This window comes from Vulpes vulpes, chromosome 7 (genome assembly GCF_048418805.1).
Source record: "Vulpes vulpes isolate BD-2025 chromosome 7, VulVul3, whole genome shotgun sequence".
Lineage (NCBI taxonomy): Eukaryota > Metazoa > Chordata > Mammalia > Carnivora > Canidae > Vulpes > Vulpes vulpes.
The window spans coordinates 30,329,996-30,351,928 of record NC_132786.1 but is presented as its reverse complement, the minus strand read 5'-3'; the positions used below and the strand labels follow the sequence as shown (position 1 = coordinate 30,351,928).

The 21,933-nt window shown below is 34.7% G+C and overlaps 1 protein-coding gene across 1 annotated transcript in view; it reads left to right on the top strand.

Annotated features, from left to right (window-relative positions):
* Positions 1-16,989, top strand: part of LOC112916316 (A disintegrin and metallopeptidase domain 3-like) — a 99,890-nt gene extending 82,901 nt beyond the window's left edge. Inside the window, exons 17-21 of the mRNA XM_072763475.1 lie at positions 2,466-2,552; positions 4,627-4,741; positions 9,823-9,985; positions 13,111-13,161; positions 16,819-16,989. Of these exons, the coding sequence (XP_072619576.1) occupies positions 2,466-2,552; positions 4,627-4,741; positions 9,823-9,985; positions 13,111-13,159 (414 nt within the window). The 3' untranslated portion in view covers positions 13,160-13,161; positions 16,819-16,989. The remainder of the gene's footprint in view (positions 1-2,465; positions 2,553-4,626; positions 4,742-9,822; positions 9,986-13,110; positions 13,162-16,818) is intronic.
* The last annotated feature ends 4,944 nt before the right edge of the window (positions 16,990-21,933 follow it).

Sequence of the window (21,933 nt, the reverse complement as noted above, 5' to 3'; positions counted from 1 at the left end):
TGACAGGGACTTTTCACAAACTGTCTTCATTTGGGAACTGGCCATTTCGGCTGTGGTACATCCTGTAGTTTAATTGGATAGGACTCTCCTAGAGGACAGACCACTTGAAAAGCCTAAATTCTATAGTCATCATTAATTCAGTTGCTTTAGGAAACAAAATATCTTTCTAAATTTTCTTCCTTGGGATAAAAAATGTTGTGTTGGCTGCATTTTGTAATTGAGAGAAAGGAGAGGCAAGTGGTGAATATGAGAGCTAACTACTTCTGTGGTTCTACTTCTGTGGTTCTATGGACAGACTTCCATGGACAATTCCACCTGTTAGCCTCCCTGCCCAACCTGACTTTTTGGGTCTCCTTCCTCTGCTTTTCCTTATTATTCTGAGGCTGCAGCTCCTCCAGAGCATTGTGAGGCTGATCAACTAGGCTCTCTCTTTTATTATTGCATTTGATGTGGTTGCTTCCACACAGCATTTTATCCACCAGTGGCCTTCATTTTATTTCAAAACCCCAGGAAGTTCTTAACTCTCTCATCTTCTAATTGGCTTGTTCTGATTCTCCTTTACTCACATTAATTAGGAAAGGGGAACAATCGTGACTGCCATGTCTGTGAACTTGAACTGGAATTATTCTATGATTGTTTAGAAAATTAAAGATACACTTTATTTTCATCTGTTATTCTACATTAGTCAGTTGATTTCAGAATGGTTGGAAAGGAAAGACTCCTTACCTTATTCTCATTAAATGTGGGTCCTTTGTAAAAATTATCTTGTTAGATAAGAAGAGAAAGAGGGAGGGGGGGGAGACTTTATATCTTACTTATTAACATGAAGAAAAGTATGTCTCTCTTACTAATCACAATGAAATTTTAAATAAAACATATGTATTTAATACTGTAATATATTGAGTGAAAAGTATACTACATGGAGATAAACATTATTCTCACAATACAAGTTTGCTTAATATTAGATGTGATAGAAAGCTTTTTTGATTAAATAAAATCTTTAAAAAAAAGACTTAGAACAGGTAAAGAGTTTCAGTGATTTCTAGCTCACACAGGTAGGCTAGGACAAATACATCTCAGCACATTCATTTTACACTTGAAAAGGGGTATGTTTGAGACATTTAATCATCCAAAATGAGATAACCTAATCATTGAATAAATAAATAAAATTATCTGCCTTTTTCTTACTCATACCTGGGACTATATAAGAAAATATGCTTACATAATCCAGGTGTTTCTCTTTAGGAAATATGTATTTACTTATATTGCTTTTTTTCCTTTGAACTATGATGTGTCTGCTTCTGTTTGACACTATTTGTGTCTTTTGTTCAAAGAAGGAAGTCTTGTGTATTAGTTTATATTCAAAACATCATCCCAAGGCTATGTACTTTTATAGCGTCTCTTGTTTGCTGTCATTACAAAAAAGCCACCTATAAGTTGGTCTGTTTACTTGAAGGAAACTGTATCAGAAGCATAGGTCTTAACTTTTCATAGCTTATTTTTCCCTTAAGGACAACCAAGTGAAATATGACTAGTGTATTATAGCCACAGTGACAATGTTTAAGGAGAATGAAAATGGTTTTGTCAACAGGTAAGATATTTAGGGTAAATTAAAATTTGGATAGGGGAATAAGTACTTAAAGTCTACAAAAAAATGAAATAAATAATCAGTAAAACAATATCTTGTGTTAGTGAAAATTTACTGTGTGCCAAACATTGCTGTTATCCCTTTATGTCTAACAAATTACTTCATCCTTATAACCTACATTTTTATAACCTATAGTTTTAAAAAAATTTGGGTATCAATTATATTCCAAATTCAAAGATGGATAAACTGAGGCAAGGAGGGTTTAAATAATTTGTACTAGGTCACACTGCTAATGTGAAAGAGAAGAAAGATTATCATTAAAGTTGGAAATAAATCTAAAAATGACAGGAACATTAATATTTAGCATTGATCTATAAATATGTGGCTCTGAGACTGAAGTAGTTTCTGCACTGATATTGGCTCTGTTAACCACTCATGCATGATCATAAAAGAGTACATTTATTTTTATCAAATATAAGGTGAGGTTAAAACATCTTCACAGGGTCATTCTGAGTATATATTATAAAAATGCATAGAAAATGCAAAGACAGATACTAGCTTATTACAAATGGTCAGTACAAGTTGGCTATATTTGTTCTTAGGCCAGTTAGTATCAACTAACTTACAGCTCTGCTGCCTCATGGGGAAATAACTAGTATCTCATTCTCAGAATTTTATATGGTAAAGTAATAACATGCCATTTAGACTTCAACTTAATTTTATTAGAAGGAATAGATGTCATGAAATCCAGATTCATATGCTTTGTATGTGTGTGTATATATGAATCTATCTTGTGTGTCTAATTTTTGTACCAAGTATGATTGTGAAACTCTTGGCTTTACATTTAAAATTTTTGTTGGTTGTTTTAACATTTTAGTTTTGTTTTAATGGAGTCTGCGAAGACATCAATAACTACCCAAATAGACCAAATTGTGGGTCAGAAAAAAATTGCAGTGGACATGGGGTATGTAATATTTCCTCTATTTTCATGTATAATGTTTAAAATCCATGTCAGGGGCACCTGGGTGGCTCAGTGGTGGAGTGTCTGCCTTTAGCTCAGTTAGTGATCCCAGGGTCCTAGGATCGAGTCTAGCATCATACTCCCTGCAAGGAGCCTGCTTCTGCCTCTGCCTGTGCCTCTATCTCTGTGTGTGTGTGTCTCATGAGTAAATAAGTAATATATTTAAAAAAATAAAATAAAATCCATGTCAGTAACTTTTTCCAAGGTGGTAATAAAGTTCGGAATTATTCAATGTAGAAATTTCCTTTAGAAATTTAATAAAGTGGATTCCATTCCATATACATATACAAATGATTTATGTGTTCAGGTTATTATAAGCCTCATGAGCTAAAATAACTTTGAGCTTTGTACAAAAATGCAGCATGAAAAATACTCCAGTATGAAATTTTAGAAATGGGTTCATTGAAGATTATAAATATATATTTATACATGTTTATATAAATTTTGCTTGTAATTGAATGTATGTGTACTGATGTTTAAACACACCATTTATATTGCACATATTATTTATATTACACATATTACTTAAAATCTAATATTTTTGTGAGAGCAGAATTTCATATCCATCCAGATCTCTTTCATCCTTTAATAACTTCAATTTACTTCCATGTATGTCTCTTCCAAACTATATTTGAAAACTCATTTACCAATGGACTTTAAGATAATGTCAAATTTTTACTTTACTCATGTAAATAATAGTGTAATGGACATTGTTATACATTACCCCTCACACAATTATCTGATTCCTTAAATTGCTAGCAATGAAATACGATGGGTCAAATTTATGCAGTTTAAATTTTCATAGATATTATATTTTTTAGAAATACTATACTGTTTTTGCTTTCACCCTTATAGATAAAAATGCATTTTCTCAAATTTTGGCAAGACTACATTCTCAGTTTTTAAAATCTCTTCTCACATGCTAAATCTATTGTTAATTTACATTTAATTAAGAAATTAAGATACAGTTCTTAAGCATGTATGGTCATATTTACCATTTGCATTTCTATTTGTCCATCCATTGTGAAAATATCTACCAGGGAATAGAATTTTGTAAATTTAGTAAATGTTTCCAAGCCTGCATTTGGCTTTAATTTTTTGGCTAATATCTCCTGCTATATTGATGCTTCATATTTTATATAATAATCCAGGAAGAAAGTGACCTGCCTACATGACTTGTATCAAATTTTCCCCCAAATCACTTACATGTCCTATTATTAACAGTTTCTTTTGTTTCTTTCTTTTCTTATTTAGTTTAAATTTAATTTGCATGAATCTATTTCTAGACTCTTTCTTCTGCTTCTGACCCTTTTGATTCATCCACCAGATCACATTTTTAAAAAAGATTTTATTTATTCATTGGAGAGAGAGAGAAAACCATGAGCAGGTGTGAAGAGCAAAAGGAGAGGGAGGAGCAGACACCCTGCTGAGCAGGGAGCTCAATGTGGGGCTGGATACCAGGACCCTGAGATAATGACCTGAGCTGGAGGCAGATGCTCAACAGATTGAACTACCCAAGTGCCCATCCACCAGATCACATTTATAGATATTTTATAGCCTTCCTACTTCTAGCAAAATACATTTTGGTATCTGTGTCTCATTAAGCAAGCTTTTTCCTTTATGTTTTTTTCTCCATTTTTTTTGTAAAAATTGGCTCTTATAACAGGCATATTTTAAAATCTAGCACAATTCATTATATATATCAACTTCCACTATTTTATAATTTCTAGCTTCATAATTTCTATGCCTTTGTAGAATAAGACATTTTCATTGTATCAGCTTGTAATCTATTGTTATTTTAAAATACAAGAGACAAATAAGAGGAAGTACCTATGACATTGAAAAGATATTACAGACATTTATTATATTTTAAAAATTATTTTCCATATTAAAATAAAAATTATAGTATATGAAGTTATATTTTAATAACTTACATTGACCAACAGTCACAAATAATAAATTTAATGTTTGCATTTTACCTAAAATGATCTAATTTTTTGTTTGGTTTTGGTTTTAGATTTGCAATGATAGGCTTAATTGTCACTGTGATGTTGGATATTCTCCTCCAATTTGTCTCCCATCACCATCATCACCAGGAGGAAGTTATAATGATGGATTTTGGTATCCAGAAAGTTAGTATCAAGATCAGTGTGCTTCAGTAGTGATTTCTGCACTTAGAGAAATAGTCTCCACCGACTGTGTGGCTATTGAGCACATGACGTTGATGGTGCCACTATAGAACTAAAATTTCCATTTTATTTTACTTTATTTAATTTAAATTTAAGTAGCCATTTGTGGCTAGTGGCAATTAAACAGTACAGCTCCAGATCATACTATCAGTCAAAATTTTGCATATGCTTTTAGTTCCAGTCAAGAAGTGAACATGCTAATAGGCCTTCCTTTAATTTAAACCATACTTCCCAAAACATTCCTGTTTATATGGCAGAGTTTTATAGATAAGTATGGTTAAATTACAGAATAGGTAATTGTTTTATTATATACTCTGTATATTCCAAGGGTGTTAATTATTATGATGTGCTAGTTCATAACCAAGTTGCATCTTTGAAGTTGACATCTTATTGAAAGATATGGATAGTAGAAGGTATAAAACATTTTCTTATGTATTTGATGAACATTCATGAACATTAACTCATGTTCTTCACAGCATTTTCATTTTTTCTAAATATTATGTAAAAATTTCATAATGGTATAATTCCTTATGTCTTTCCATCATTTGCATTTTTAACTATATATTCTATGTGTGTGTGTGTGTGTGTGTACATATAGATATATGTTGCAAACTGGACAACACATTATTATATTTGCCTTAAACAGCCAATGGAAAGTTAAAGAATTTTTTATATAAATATTCCCATTTACCCACACATTTACTGTTTTTAAGGGCTTTTCAACTCTTCCAGCACATTTAAATTTCCATGTGGGTCATTTTCTTTCTCACTGAAAAACTTCCTTTTTTAAAAAAAAAAATGTACCTTGTGGTGACCAACTGTTTAAAGCTTTTGTCTTTAAAACGTTTTTTAAAAATGTCTCAATTTGTGAGGGGTATTCTAACTGGAAGTAGAATTCTGCACTGAGAATTTTCACTTTCAGCAGTTCAAAGATTCAATTATATCTTTGGTCCCAGTGTAGGTCTTTCATCCATTTTGAATTTATTTTTGGGTATGGTGTCAGAAAGTGGTCCATTATCATTCTTCTACACGTTGCTTCTAGTACTCTTGACACAATTTGTTGAAGAGGCTGCCTTTTTTCCATTGGATATTCTTTCTTGCTTTGTCAAACATTAGTTGACTATATAGTTATGGCCATTTCTGGATTCTCTATTCTTTTCCATTGATGTATGTATCTGTCTGTGTGCCAATACCATATTGTCTTGATGATTACAGCTTTGTAATGTAGCTTAAAGTCTGGAATTGTGATACTTCCAGCTTTGTTTTTTTCTTTCTTTCTATTTGAGAGAGAAAGAGAGAGAGAGACAGAGAGAGAGAGAGAGAGAGAGAAAGAGACACAGAGAGAGGCAGTGGGAGAAGCAGACTCCTTGCTCAGCAGGGAGCCCAACATGGGGGCTCAATTCCAGAACCCCAGGATCATGACCAGAGCTGAAGGCAAATGCTTAACTGACTGAGCCATACAGGTGCCCTTCATGCTTTTTTTTTTCCCCCAAGATTGCTTTGACTATTCAGGGTCTTTTGTGGTTCCATACAAATTTTAGAATTGTTTGTTCTAGCTCTCTGAAAGATACTCTTGTTATTTTGATAGGGATTGTATTAAATATGTAGATGCTTTGGATAGTATAGACATTTTAATAATATTTTTATTCCAATCCATGAGCATGGAATTCTTTTCCATTTCTTTCTGTCATCTTCAATTTCTTCCATAAGTGTTCCATAGTTTTCAGAGTACCGGCATTTCACTTCTTTGGTTAGATTGATTCCTAGGTATCCTGTGGTTTTTGGTGTGATTGATTGTAAATGGGTCAATTCTTTGATCTCTATCTGATTCTTCATTATTGGTATATGGGAATTCAACAGATTTCTGTATGTTGATTTTTATCCTGCAATTTTGCTGAATTGGTATATCACTTCTTGCAATTTTGGGGTGGAATCTTTCAGATTTTTTACATAGAGTATTATGTCATCTGCAAATAGTAAAAGTTTGACTTCTTCCTGGCTGATTTGGATGCCTTCTATTTCTTTTTATTCTCTGATTGCTGAGGCTAAGTCAGTACTATATTAAATAAGAATGGTGAGAGTGGACATCATTGTCCTGTTCCTGACCATAGAGAAAAAAAGCTCTCAATTTTTCCCCATTGAGGATAATATTAGCTGTGTTTCTTTTTCTTTGGCTTTTATGATGTCAAGATATGTAGCTGTGTGTCTTTTGTCTCTAGCCTTTATAATGTTGAGCTATATTCCATCTATCCCAACTTTGTTGAGAGAGTTTATCAAGAATAGATGCTGTACTTTTTTGTCAAATGCTTTTTCTGCATCTGTTGAGAAGATCATGTGGTTCTTATCCTGTCTTTTATTAATGTGGCATATCATGTTTATTGATTTGTGAATATTGAACCACCCTTGCAGCTCAGGACTAAATCTCACTTGATTGTGGTTAATAATTCATTTAATGCACTGTTGAATTCAATTTGCTAGTACCTTGGTGAGAATTTTTGCATCCATGTTCATCAGGGATATTGACCTGTAATTCTCCTTTTTAGTGGAGTCTTCATCTGGTTTTGGAATCAAGGTAATGCTGGCCTTGTAGAATAAGTTTGAAAATTTCCCTTCCATTTCTATTTTTTTGAACTGTTTGAGAAGAATAAGTATTAACTCTTCTTTAAATGTCTAGTAGAATCTCTCTGGAAGCCATCTGGCTCTGTACTTTTGTTTGTTCATAGATTATTATTACTGAATCAAATTTTTTGATGGTTAAAGGTTTGTTCAAATTTTCTGTATTTTTTCCTATTTCAGTTTTAGTAGTTTGTTTCTTTCAGATTGCCCAGTTTGTTGGCATATAATTTTTCATAATATTCTCTTATAGTTGTTTACATTTCTGTGGTACTGGTTGTGATCTCCTCTCATTTGTGATTTTATTTATTTATTTGGGTCTTTTTGATATGTGTTGTGAGGGTTTTATAAATTTTAGTAATTCTTTCAAAGAACTCATTCTTAGTTTTGTCAATCTGTTCTACTTTTTTTGTTTCTATATCATTTATTTTTGCTCCAATCTTGCCAGTCCTTTCTGGCCTCCTAGTTGTCTGTGGATAGGACTGATGCTAGCCTTACGTTTCTACCTCTGTAGATTAAGGACCTCTGGTCCTTAGCTGCTTTTAGGATTTTTTTCTGTATGAAATCTGTAAGCTTCACCATTATAGCTTGAGGTGTTGACCTATTTTTATGGATTTTGAAAGGTGTTCTCCGTGCCTCCTGGACTTGAATGCCTGTTTCCTTCCCCAGACTAGAGAAAGTTCTCAGCTAGAATTTACTCCAGTGTATACCTTCCGCCCCCCCCCCCCCCTTTTCTTTTCATCTTGGATCCCAATTATTCTAATATCATTTTGATTTATGGTATCACTGATCTCTCACATCCTTCCCTCATTTTCCAGTACTTGTTTATCTCTCTTTTCCTCAGTTTCTTTATCATTTTATCTTCTATGTCACTGATTCTCTCTTCAGCCTCATTTATCTTGGCAGAGCCTCAATTTTTAATTGCATCTCAGTAATACCCTTTTTGATTTTGATCTGATTAGATTTTAGTTCTTTTATTTCCCCAGAGAGCAACTATTTAGTGTGTCCTATGCTTTTTTCAAATCTAGCTAGTGTCTTTATAATAGTTATTCTGAATTCTAGCTCTGACATTTTTACTAATATCTATAGTTATTAAGGCTCTGGTGGTTAGTACAGCCTCTTGATCTTTTTTCTGGTGTGAGTTTTTCCATCTTGTCATTTTGTCCAGAGAAATACAGATGAATGAGAGAATAAAGTACAAAAATACAACCATGACCTCAGCAAAATATACACTAAACAAATCAGAAGAGATAAAAAACCAAGAAGAAAATAAGGAAAAAAAGAGAGAATATAATCACATAGGTAGACAGAACAGGGTGATACACTATGTCCAGGGTGTATTTTGGTCTGTTGTTAGAAAAAACTAGATCCCAAAATTGTAAAGAAAGGAAAACATATAGACAAAAAAAATTGAATGTAATAAAAGGGAGCCAAAAATGAAGAATATGCATATGAAAAAGTAAATGTAAAAAAGTCTTTAAAAATAGTTAATACTAAAAAAAATAGTTAATACTTATGTTGTTTATGGTAACACTGAGCTGAAAGCCCACTCCTGGGCTCACTGATTGCAGCTGGCTCCCTGGCTCTGATGTTTGGGAACTCTGCATCACTAAGGGACTCCTATTATTTCTGTGACCTTGGGGATCTTGAGACCACACTGTCCCACCAAGGATTCTACCTGGCTTCTCTACCTGACTGCCTTTCAGGCAGGGATGTCCCTTGCCAGAGCAGACTTCTAAAAGTTCCTATTTTGCAATCTGCTGCTATATCACTTTCCCACAGCCAGCTTACAGAGGCTCCCTCCATCTGGTTTATCTTCTGAACATCACCAGGATTCACTTCTTCATACTCCTACATTGTAGAAATGGTTGCTTTTCTATTTGTAGCATTGCAGCAATTCTTTTCTTAGATCTCTGGTTGATTTCACAAATGTTCACAATGATTTGATAGCTATCCAGCTGAATTCCAGAGACCAGATGAAAGTAGGGTCCCTACTTCTCCTATGTCTTCCCCAACCCTAGAGTCCCTCTTTTATACCTACTCTATTTTTTAAATGAATAAATTTGAATATCAGTTTAATGTGTTTTAAGTAGCAGTCCATAAAAGCTATAGAAAAATATGAAAATATATAGAAAGATTGAATATACATATAAGGATTAAATGTAGATTTATATTAATTATATACTGAGTTGACAAATATATAATACTTTATGGGGCATAGTCAGAATATTGGAAAACATTTTTTTTTTTACATTTAAAAATTATTTATTTATTTACTGGAAACATTTAAAAATATAAACTTATTTATCCCAGGACTGTATTATTTGAATCCCAAATTTTTATATTTCAAATTACTAATAAGCTTTGAATATTATTTTTGAAAAAGTTAAAATGTACTTTCACATTTTCAGAGAAAAGAAACACCTTATTCAGAAAGCGACATGCTGCTCCTAAAAAAAATGGCCTCTTGATCAGTTTCTACATTTTTATACCTGTCCTTATTTTAACTGCAATTGTTGCCCTTAAATGGAATAAAATAAGACTTTGGAACAGAGAGGGATCAGAAAGTGAAGAGTAAGTAAATTTATTATTTTTAAAAGTCATATTAAAATCCAATTGTGGAAAAACTAAAATATATTTTAGAATATTACAAATAGGACTTAAAAGTGTTAAGTTTGGATCTCAGATGAATTGGGTTAGTATTTAGACATATTGAATCTTGTTATATACCATATTTTTTCCAATTTCATGTAGTAGTTATCTTTCTTATTCTTATAGATCTAGAAATAACTGAAGCTACTTAATAAATTCACAGTGCTTTTCAAAGTGAAAGCCATGTTGACTACAATTGCTTTAGTAGGCTCTGTCTACCACCTAAGCAACCTCTATTTTTTTCAGATTGTGCCAAGGAGATTAATAGAGATAAGGAAATTTAATGAATAGAATATGTTGAAGTTGAGAAAAATAAAAAAAAAACATTATAGCAAAGGGAGAATATGGATAATACAATGCCCATTTTACACTTAATACTGCTCATGTTTCTAAAATTAGACTTAAGATACTTGAAATGAGCACCACAAAAAGCCTAGTTAACATCTGTCTCCACATATAGTTACAAAATTTTATTTTCTTGTGATGAGGATTTTTAAGATCTATTGTCTTAGCAAGTTTCAAATATACAATATTTTATTATTAAATATAGTTAACATTATATACTCATGACTTAATTCTTTTGTAACCAGAACTTTGTATCTTTTGAATTCATTCATTCATTTCACTCACAGCACACCCCCACCTCTGGTAACTACCAATCAATTCTCTGTATCTATGAGGTTATTTTCTGTTTAAAAATAATTAGATTCCAATATAAGTGAGATCATATGATAGTTGTCTTTCTTTATCTAACATTTCACTTACAACTTTTTTCTTTACCATATCACTATACAAATCACAATTTTGTTTAGTCAGTGGATCTTTAGGGAAAAAAGAATGCAGAAGTAAGGATAAATAAGTAGGTCTCATTGTTCTATGCTAAAGGAAAATGTCTCTGTTGCTTACTTGAGCAAATAAAGATAATATATAAAACTTCCACCAAAAAAAAAAAACTCTCAAGAAAGTGGACTTATAAGGAACATACCTCACCATAAAAAATACCATATATCAAAAACTCACAGCTAACATCATCCTCAAAGATGAAACTCTGAAAACTTTTCCTCTAAGATTAGGAACAAGACAAGGATATCTACTCTTGCCACTTTTTTAACATAGTACTAGAAATCCTAGCCATAGCAACTAGACAACAGAAAGAAATAAAAAATATCCAGGTTGGTAAGGAAGAAGTAAAACTGTTACTATCTGTGGATGATAACATACTCTACATAGAAAAACCAAAGACTCCTCTAAAAAACTGATATATTAAATGAATTCAGCAATGTTGAAATATACAAAATTAACACAGAGAAATCAATTGTGAATCTATACACTAATAATGAAGTAGTGGAAAGAGAAATTAAGATAATTCCATATACAATTGGAACAAAAAGAATAAAATACCTAGGAATAAACTTAACCAAGGAAGTGAAAGACCTTTACTCTGAAAACTATAAGCCATTGATGAACAAAATTGAAGATGACACAAATTAAAAGATATTTTCATGCTCATGGATTGGAAAAATGAATATTGTTAAAATATCCATACTACCCAAATCTGTCTACAGATTAAATACAATCTCTCTCAAACTACCAGTGGCATTTCCTTTTTGCAGAGCTAGAACAAACAATCCTAAAGTTTTTAGAGAACCACAAAATAGCCCAAAGAACCAAAGCAATCTTGAAATAGAAGAACAAAACTAGAGGTATCACAGTCCCAGATTTCAAGATATACTACAAAGCTTTAGTAATCAAAACAGTATGGTTCTGGCCCCCAAATAGATACATCAACCAATGGAACAGAATAGAGAAGGCAGAAATGAACCTAAAACTGTATGGTCAATTAATCTGTGACAAAGGAGGCAAGAATATACAATGAGAAAAAAGGCAGTCTCTTCAACTAATAGTGCTGGGGAAACTGGACAGCTACATGCAAAAAAAGAAAGAAGAAAGAATGAAAGAAAGAAAAGAAAGAAAGAAAGAAAGAAAGAAAGAAAGAAAGAAAAAGAAACTGGACCACTTCCTAACACCATATACAAAAAAAAAAAAAAAATAGATTAAAAAACCTAAATGTGAGACCTGAAATCATAAAAATCCTACAAGAAAACATAGGCAGTATTTCATTGACATTGATGACAGAAACATTTTTCTAGATATGTGTCCTCAAAAGAGACAGAAGCAAAAATAAACTATTAGGACTACGCCAAAATCAGCTTATACTCAGGGAAGTAGGGAAAAGGAAACCTGCTGAGTGGGAGAAGACATTTGCAAATTTATACAATTCAAACCAAATAAACCCCATAAATGATCTGATTAAAATATGGGCAAAGGACCTGAATAGACATTTACTAAAGAAGATATACAGATAGCAAACAGACACATAAAAAGATGCTCAGCATCACTAATCATTAAGGAAATGCAAATTAAAACCACAATGTGATATGACCTACACCTATCATATTGGCTAGAATCAATAAAACAAAAAATAATGTGTTGGGAAGGATGTGCAGGAAATAAAAACAAATTCGTACACCATTAGTAGGATTGTAAATTGGTATAGCTATTATGGAAAACATTATGGAGATTTCTCAAAATTAACAAAATACCTGGAGAGTATTATGCTAAATGAAGTCAGACTGAGAAAGACAAATACCATATGATTCCACTTATGAATAGAAAAAATAACGAATAAAACAGAAAGCAGAATCAGATCTATAAATACAGAAAACAAATTGTTGGTTGCCAGAGGGGAGTGGGGTGGATGGCTAGGTAAAATGGGTGAAAGGGAGAGGAAAAGGTTGGATTCTAGTAATGGAATGTATAAATCATGGCAATAAAAGGCACAACAGAGAATAGAGTCAATGACATTGTAATAGTGCTATAATAGGATAGATGTTATCTACACTTGTGAATATAGCATAGTGCATATACTTGTGAAATCACCACGTTGTATACCTGAAACTAATGTAACATTGTGTGCAAAGTAAATACTCAAAAAAGAAAAAAATAATGTTTTCTAACCCTAATGTAATGCTATTTATTTTTTACAGATCTGTATCAGAAGACAGCAAAAGTAACAGCCACCAGTCATCAAGTTAAAGGTAAATGGAGGAAACAAATTAGTGAAAGTGACATAATTCATAAAATAGTTTAAAATTTTTAACAATACCTCAGTGTAAAAAAGCTATTATTCCATATTACATCATGACATACTAAAACAAAGACTAAAACTAAATTTAATTTAGTTTTAATTTAATTTCAAAACTAAAATTTGATATTTTGTTAATATTACCAGATATTTGTTAACCAACATTTTTATGATAAGAAATGACTTTAAAATATTTATGAGCCATCATGCATCCTGCTCACACATTTAAGTTCTAACTTGGTAGATTTACACAGATTGACTCCCAACATTGATATTTCTTCCTCACTAAGACTCCATGGTTATATTTATCCTCATTTTAGAAATGAAGGGACAGACATAAAAAACTTAAGTTACTATGTGTATGAAATTTTAGTAAATTTGGGAGATGTAATTTCATTTAAGACAACCAGACTCCAGGGTTTGACTCTTAAGAACTTCACAATTTAAAAAAAAAAAAAAAAAAAAAAAAAGAACTTCACAATTTAGATACACATAGCCTGATATATACCTGGTGATGGAAAATGAAATTTCCATTTTTGATGATCTATTAGATGCAAGGCAAAATGATAAATGCACTGTCCCTCCAGGTTAGAAAGAAAATTCTTTACTATAAAATAGGATAATGTTGGCCTTTGCATATATTCAAAATATATATCTGTAAATTGTATATGTACATATATACATTTGTATACCTATATTTATTCATATTTATAAGTCAGATACATAGAGAAATCATAGTATTTGACAGACCTATCACTGGGTAAATGGAAAAATTAAAAATTCAACCATTAGTGAAATCAAGAGTTCATCCAATTACTAATTTGCCACTCCTTCATATTTTACTTTGATGGAGAGTTAAGTTAATGGATTTCTTTTGTTGTTGTTGTTAATGGATTTCTATTTCCCATCTGCCACCAAAGAAAACATAACTACTACCCTTCATGTAAAATGTTCTTATTTTTCAGTAGAGGTAAATGGGAGAGTTGATGGTGAGGGAGGAGCTGAATAGAAATTTTGAATATGATTGAATGAGTATTTCCCAGTCTAGATAATTTGAAAGGAGGTACTTGACTTTCCGGGATCAACTCACATGAGGCTTTTATTTAAATGTAAATGGTACAGTGCAGCAAAGAGAGTGCAGGCAAGCAATGGGCACCACAGGTACACCTCATGCACAAGGCCTCAAGTTTCCTTAATTAATAAGATAGGAAACAACAAATGTTGGCAGGGATGTGGAGAAAGAGGAACTCTCTTGCACTGTTGGTGGCTTGCAAGCTGGTACAGCCACTCTGGAAGACAGTGTGGAGATTCCTTAAGAAGTTAAAAATAGAGCTACCCTACAACCCAGCAATTGCTCCCCAAGATACAGATGTAGTGAAATGATGGGATCTGTACCACAATATTTATAGCATCAATGTCCACAATAGCCAAACTGTGGAAGGAGCCAAGATGTCCTTTGACAGATATATGGATAAAAAAAGGTGTGATATATATATATGTGTGTGTGTGTGTGTGTGTGTGTGTGTATACACACACACAGTGGAATATTACTCAGCCATCAGAAAGGACAAATACCTACCATTTACATTGACATGGAGGGTATTATGCTGAGTGAAATAAGTCAGTCAGAGAAAGATAATCATCATATGGTTTTACTCATACATGGAATATAAGAAATAGTGAAAAGAACTTTAGGGTAAGGGGGAAACTTGAGTGGGGGAACAGTTAGAGAGGAAGACAAAACATGAGAGACTCCTAACCTTGGGGAAACAAACAACGGGTTGCAGGAGGGGAAGTGGGGTAACCGGATGACAGGCACTAAGGATGGCACTTGGTGGGATGAGCACTGGATGTTATACTATATGTTGGCAAATTGAACTTAAAATTTAAAAAAAATTTAACAGCCCATGACAAATCTCACTGACATCTTGGCAAAAAGTGAAACCAGGGACCCTGGCTTTCCCAGAGATAAAGGTAGAACTTTTCCATTCCAGCTGTAAATCAACTCTTTCTGACATAGGAATAGAGCTAGCAGAGGTATCCATGCATATACCTGGGCAGGAGCTTTCCAAGCACATGAATGATCCAATGAAACAATAAGCCAGGAATGTTTGATGAATAAAAGTCATGTCAGGTTAGCTGGAGCAGAGTTAGCAAGAGGGCTGTGGTAGTAGTAGGTCAGACAGTAAAACTCTTGTAGGCTGTGGGAGATTTGGGGGCCATCTGTGTTTTATTCCCAGTGAAAGAGGGAAATCACTGGAAGATTAAAGTTTGAAGCACATTACTTCCACTTTGAAAGGCTGGTTTGTTAAAACATAAAAGGTTGGTTTGTTGAAAATAGTCTGTATGATGGCAACAGTAGAACTGGAGAAATTAGAGAGTGGAGAAACTACTGTAACAGTCCAGGAGGGAAGGGATGGTACCTGCGATCAGGGATAGTAAAGATGATTTTAGGAACAAATCACCTTTTACCTTTTTAGGAACAAATCACCTTTTACCAAATCACCTGGTCACCTTTTGAAGGTGACCAACAAAATGAATGGACAGTTTGAGTATAAAGTGTAAGAAGTACTTAAATGATGTTTATTGATAAAGTAGCAAGATAAGCAAGATTAAATGTAAATGCAGTCCTGTTTTCAAATTTGTGCTTTTAATACATTTTAAAATTTATTAAAATTAAAATTGCAAGAGAAAATTTACTCAAGTAATTATGAGCCACGACAAGTGTCTGGTATGCCATGACAAGGAGTCATTTTCTTATATAGAAGTATTTCTTGTATAGTTAAAGTATTTTTGAAGTAGTAAGGGAGGGATTCAGGATGACATGGTTTGCTTTTTACAAATTTTACTGGGATAAAGTAGGGGAAAAGTCATTCAGAGTCAGTAAGAACCAAAGGTTAGTGAAACAACTTTAAGACTATAGAATACGCAGAAATGTGTGAGAAGGGCAGGATTAAGAGGAAAAGAATTGTTTTAGGAGATATAACAGAGGTGTAGACTCAATTGAATGGGTGACTGGATAGGTGTATTTGGGTTAGAATACAAGAGAACTACAGAGACAAACCTGCAGAGATAAATATTTCTGACCCAATGGATGATGACACCTTTTACTAATGACATATTGTACAGCCTGGTCAGCACCAGTTTGTGTTGGGAGTGACCACGTGGAGGGAGTGAAGAATGAGTTTGAGTTTAACATGTACGTAGGTTGGACACCTGCTGGAAATGCATAGAGGACTTGTGGAAGTACTCTTCCTCAGATGATAAAAATAGACAATAGTTATTTATTTCTTCACATATTTTAATGTTCTTTTCCTCTTTTTTCCTTGCTGATAATATTCTTTTCTCCACATGAATTGTTGAAACTGTGTAACTGAAATGCATGTGAATGCCACTTTATAGTATTTCCTTTTACTGGAGCTGTCACAGACAATTTAGGAAAAAGAAAGCCAGGTTTGATAATTTCATGGAGCACTGGCATAGACTGTGACATTATAAGCAGTGTTCTATATGCTAATTACTTCCTACACCTGTAGTTGCATAGAAAAATTAGATAGCTTTTATTAACAATTAAAATTTAACATTTCCATTTTTCTCTGTTTTACAACAGTGACTAAGCAACATCAAAAGCCATAGGTTGGAGAAAGACTATTAACCAAGACATTCACCATTAAGTGACCTGATTCTATAATGAAAAAAAAATCTGATATTCTCTCCTTTTGTTATGGCTTAAAGCTTTCAATTTCACAAACAAAAAAAAATAAATCCTGAGAGTGAAATATGTAGGCTTGTGTCTATTGATTCCTCTACTTGCTGTGATCCTTAATGGGGAAAAACAATATTGCCTCTTTTGAAACCAAGAAAATTGTTACATCCCAAGCTACACTGCTGCTGCCCACCCTTAGATCCCCAGGGCCATGCTAACTGATCCCTTCTCAGGAAAAGACACCCATAGTCCACATCTCTCCAGTATCCTAGAATGCTCTATACATTCTAGGCTTTTGGATATTGAGAGGAAATATTGCTAGGTAAGGGCAGCCCCGGAACCTTCAGAGAGTCATTAAGATCATTCTATCTTCAGGGAATTGCTTGAACTGAGTTCCTGGTCATATATAAATGTTGCATCTCCAGGTGATACATCCTTGGCCTCAGGTAAATTGAGATCTAGGATATATCTTTTTCTTTTGGGGAACCCAGAATTGTTACTCCTTCTTCACTGAGCTGAGCTTCTGGGGTAAGATTTTCTTGCTTCAGTGCCCTCCTCCTCATCTCCCTCTTACTGAAATGAGTGCACTTCTGCATACCTCAAAGCATTGTACATGGATAAAGAAACCATCAACCTAGGTAGAATCTAATGAGAACCTACAGAGTCTCCATCAATAAACAAAGATTCTTTGCTCCTGGTTCAGGCCTGAGAGTAGCTCACCACAGAGCCCAAGAGATTCCTTTGCCAAAAGTCCATCAACTAATAAATGGATAAACATTGTATGGATAGTAATTTATGCACAATGAATATTATTTTGCCATAAAAAGGAATGAAACACACCTCAACAACTTGGGTGAACCTTTGAAACCATTATGCTAAGTGAATACAACCAGTCACAAAATCATATTTCTTTGTATGAAATATCCAGAACAGGGACATCTATAGAGACAATATTAATGAAATATCCAGAACAGGGACATCTATAGAGACAAAGATGAATGGCTGTGTAGGGCTGGGTTGTTTAGGCTGGGTGAGGGGTGGTCAAAGCACACATCTGTGAATATATGAAAAAAATCCTAAAATCATTCAATTGTACAGTTTAGTGGGTGAATTGTATGATATATATTATATATAATATATACATATATAATACATGTATGATATATAATATATATATATTGTGTGTCATGTATATGACACATAGGATAATTCTACCATTACTTTCCCCATCCTCATTTCTAACTTATTTTAGGTCATTGTGATCACTGGCCTGCCTTATTTTAATAAAAATTTCTGAGGATCTCTGGTGTAGTACTAGCAGGCCCACGTTTTAAGCCTGATGAGTTTAATGTTGCAACTGTTGACACAATTCATGCTTGCAATAGGGTGTGCTGGGATAAAAGGAGGTATAGATGAGAAGTGGGTAGAAGTTGAGTTAGGTTTTGGACTTGTGTGGTTTAAGATTTCTCTTAGGATATTCAAAGACAATTTCATGCTCTTGTCCACCTGGGACACAGTTTCTATTTGCCTTGTTGCCCTTCCCACCTCTATAGCTTCCCTGCTAGTGCTTAGAGTAACTGTTAACAAAACACTTAGGTTTCCTTTTCCTAAATTAACTCTGCAGTAGCTTTTAAACAAAATTTCTTGTACAAGGTTTTAACATTTCTATTTTCCTCTATTCCTCCAAAGCAGCAAATTAAACATGCCAGAAAACCGTGAAATGGAGAAATGAAATTACCAAGAACTTCAGAATAGCAAATTATGCTCATTTGCTCCTGTGTCACTATTGAAGGCTTTAATCAATGTAAACTTAGCCAGAACAAATCAGTTGTGTGCAAAGGCATAAGCCCGTGTCTGCTTCTTCTTCTTCTGCATCCTGTGGCAGCTGCTGAGCCACATGGAAGCCCTAAGGGTGATCCAGCATGAGCTGAAAGCAAGTACAGTCCTTACAAGGCTTAGGGCAGTGTGATGAACTCCTGAGTATTGCTTGCCTGCAGCCTTAGAGCTTCCCAATGGCCTTCAGCCCTGGCCATGCTGGCTGTGCTCTAGCCCAGCCTAGTTCCTTCTCTTTGGATTGCTTTCTGAGCTTGGAAGATTGAACGCCCAGGAGGGTGAGACTACTAGTGCTTCAACCATTTCTTTTTGTCTCCAACCAGGCTCTTCCCGGAGAGAAATTTCCTGTAGCTCTGGGATCCCTACCTCTCCCATCCTAAATCTGCTCCTTCCTTCCTCACTGTCTCCCTAATTCCCAGGCCAGGGTTGAGGATGTGAGCCAAGGTATACACTCTCTGCATCAAGGGTCAAGGGTGAGGATTGCTGGAAAGATGGTGAGTGGGATGACTCTAGCCTCACTTCATCCCACAAATACGACTAGATAATTCTAACATCAATGTAACTAACCCAGAAAACAATCCAAATACTGACAGAACAACTTCACAACTAAATGAAAAGAAGAGACCTCATGAAAGATTTTAGGAATGGTGTAGATGTGGTGGGAGAGCTAAATGACCCCAAGAGATGGTCAGTGGGAAGGAGGAGCCTACAGGCATGGTGAAGAAAACTGCCACACTGGGGATTCCTCATGGGCAAGACAAATCCCCATAAGATTTCACTTTGAAACCAGAGGGGCTGAATTTCATGAGTTCTTACAACCAGCAGAACTTGTCTTGCAGGAACAGAGACCTTTGGGAGATTCTTCTAGGACAAAGTAGCTGGCAGGTGCCATTTCTCTCCCTTTCCCCCCAGCATAAACACAGGGCCACAAGCTGAAACCAGTGTAGCACAGACACTAACTAGCTAACTTGCTAACACTGCATGCCTTTCCCCTCTGCAATTTGGTAGATCCATTCCATAAAATATGCTCTTGGCCAGAACCCATTCAAGGTAGTGTCATAAGCCTAGCAGTGAGCAAACAATTCAGACAGGGGCCACCATTACTCCAAAGTGACCTCTTCCTCAGGGTGAAGAAAAAATAACCACATACAAACAAGTCAGACTGCATCCTCAGCAGTGGGCCTGGGCAGAAAACTGGTCTGACTGCAGGCCCCACCCACCAATTAAAGATTTTGAGGAGACAACACAGGGAAAGTACTCTGAAATTTGGTGTTATCACATCTATGGCAAATGCTGTTCTAACTCAACTCAAGCCCAAGGCAGCCTCACATTGGCCCACTAACACCATAGAGACCAAACACTGCCCACAACAGGTTAAAGAGAACCACTCCAGAGAACTAGACTGAAGGGAAATGCAGCCTAGCCATAATAGCAGAGTGCATGCAGTACACATAGGAGACACCTCTTAAACAGCTGGTTCTAGTGAATAAGGGACATTGTACTACAGGGCACTTCATAAGACCACTGAATTTGAGAGCAGGGGATGTAATCAACTTTCCCAATACAGCAAAACAGACACAGAGAGTTAGAAAAACTGGAGACAGAGGAATATGTTCCCCCCCTGCCATCCCCCCCAAATAGGACAAATCATAGCAAGATCCCTAAGCAAAATGGAAATATGTAATATGTCTGATAGAGAATTTAAAATGATGATCATAAAGATACTAAATGGACTTGAGAAAAGAATGGAAGACAACAGTGAGACCCTTAAAAAAGAGATAGAAAAGAGCCAATCATAGATGAAGAACATAATAAATATAATTACAAATATACTAAGTGGAATACATAGTAGACTAGATGAAGCAGAAACTGAATCAGCAACCTGGAGGACAGAGTAACAGAAAGTAATCAAGCTGAAAAAGTGAGAGAGAAAAAAATTATGCAAAAAGACTTGGGGAACTCAGCAACCCCATCAAGCGTAGTAACATCCCCATTATAGGGATCCCAGAAGGAAAAGAAAGAGAAAAGGGGACAGAAAATATATTTGAGGAAATAATAACTGAAAACTTTCCAAATCTGGGTAAGGAAACAGAAATCCAGATCCCAAAGTCACAGAGATAACTGAACAAAATCAACCCAAAAAGATCCACACCAAAACATACAGTAATGTAAAAAGTAGTGATGTGTGCCTGGGTGGCTCAGTCAATTAAGCATCCAACTCTTGGCTGCAGCTCAGGTCATGATCTGAGTCCAGGAATCAAGCCTGATGTTAGGCTCCTTGCTCAGCAGGAGATTCTCTCTCTCTCTCTTTTTAAAATTGATTTATTTGAGAGACAGAATGAATGGGGGGTGGGGTGGGGATAGAGGGATAAGCAGACTACCTGCTGAGCAGGTAGCCTGACCCAGGGCTCAATCCAAGGACCCTGAGATCATAACCTGAGCCAAAGTCAGTTGCTTGACTGGCTGTACCATCCAGGCACCCTGGATTCTCTTGATTCTCTCTCTTTTCCCCTTTCCTTCTGCCTTTCCCCCCACTCATGCACACACATGCTCTCTCTAAAATAAATAAATAAAAATAAATTAAAAAGTAGTGATAAAGATAATTTTAAAAGCAGCAAGAGAAAAGAAGATAGTTACATACAAGGGAAATCCCATAAAGCTATTATTTTTTCAGCAGAAACTTTGCAGGCTAGAAGAAGGTGGCATGATATATGGAATGTGTTGAAACGAAAAAAATCTGCAGCCAAGAATACTCTTTCTAGCAAGGTTGTTATTCAAAATAGAAGGAGGGATAAAGAGTTTCTCAGACAAAAAAAAAATACTGAAGGAATTCATGACTCCTACTAAACCACTCCTTCAAGAAATGTTAGAGGACTTTGAGTGGGAAGGAAGACCACAAGTAGGAGTAAAATAGCACAAAAGCAGTGAAAATATGTATATCTGTTAAAATCAGTCAAGGGATGCACAAGATAAAAGGATATAAGGTATGACAACGTACACCTAAAATGTGTGTGTGTGTGTGTGTGTGTGTGTGTGTGTGTGTGTGTGTAAAGCAGGAAAGAATGGGTTTAAACTTAAGTGACCATCAACTTAATATAGACTATTATATGTAGAAGATGCTATAGACAAACCTAATGGTAATCACAAATCAAAAACCAGTAATGAATGTAATTCCATTACAATTCC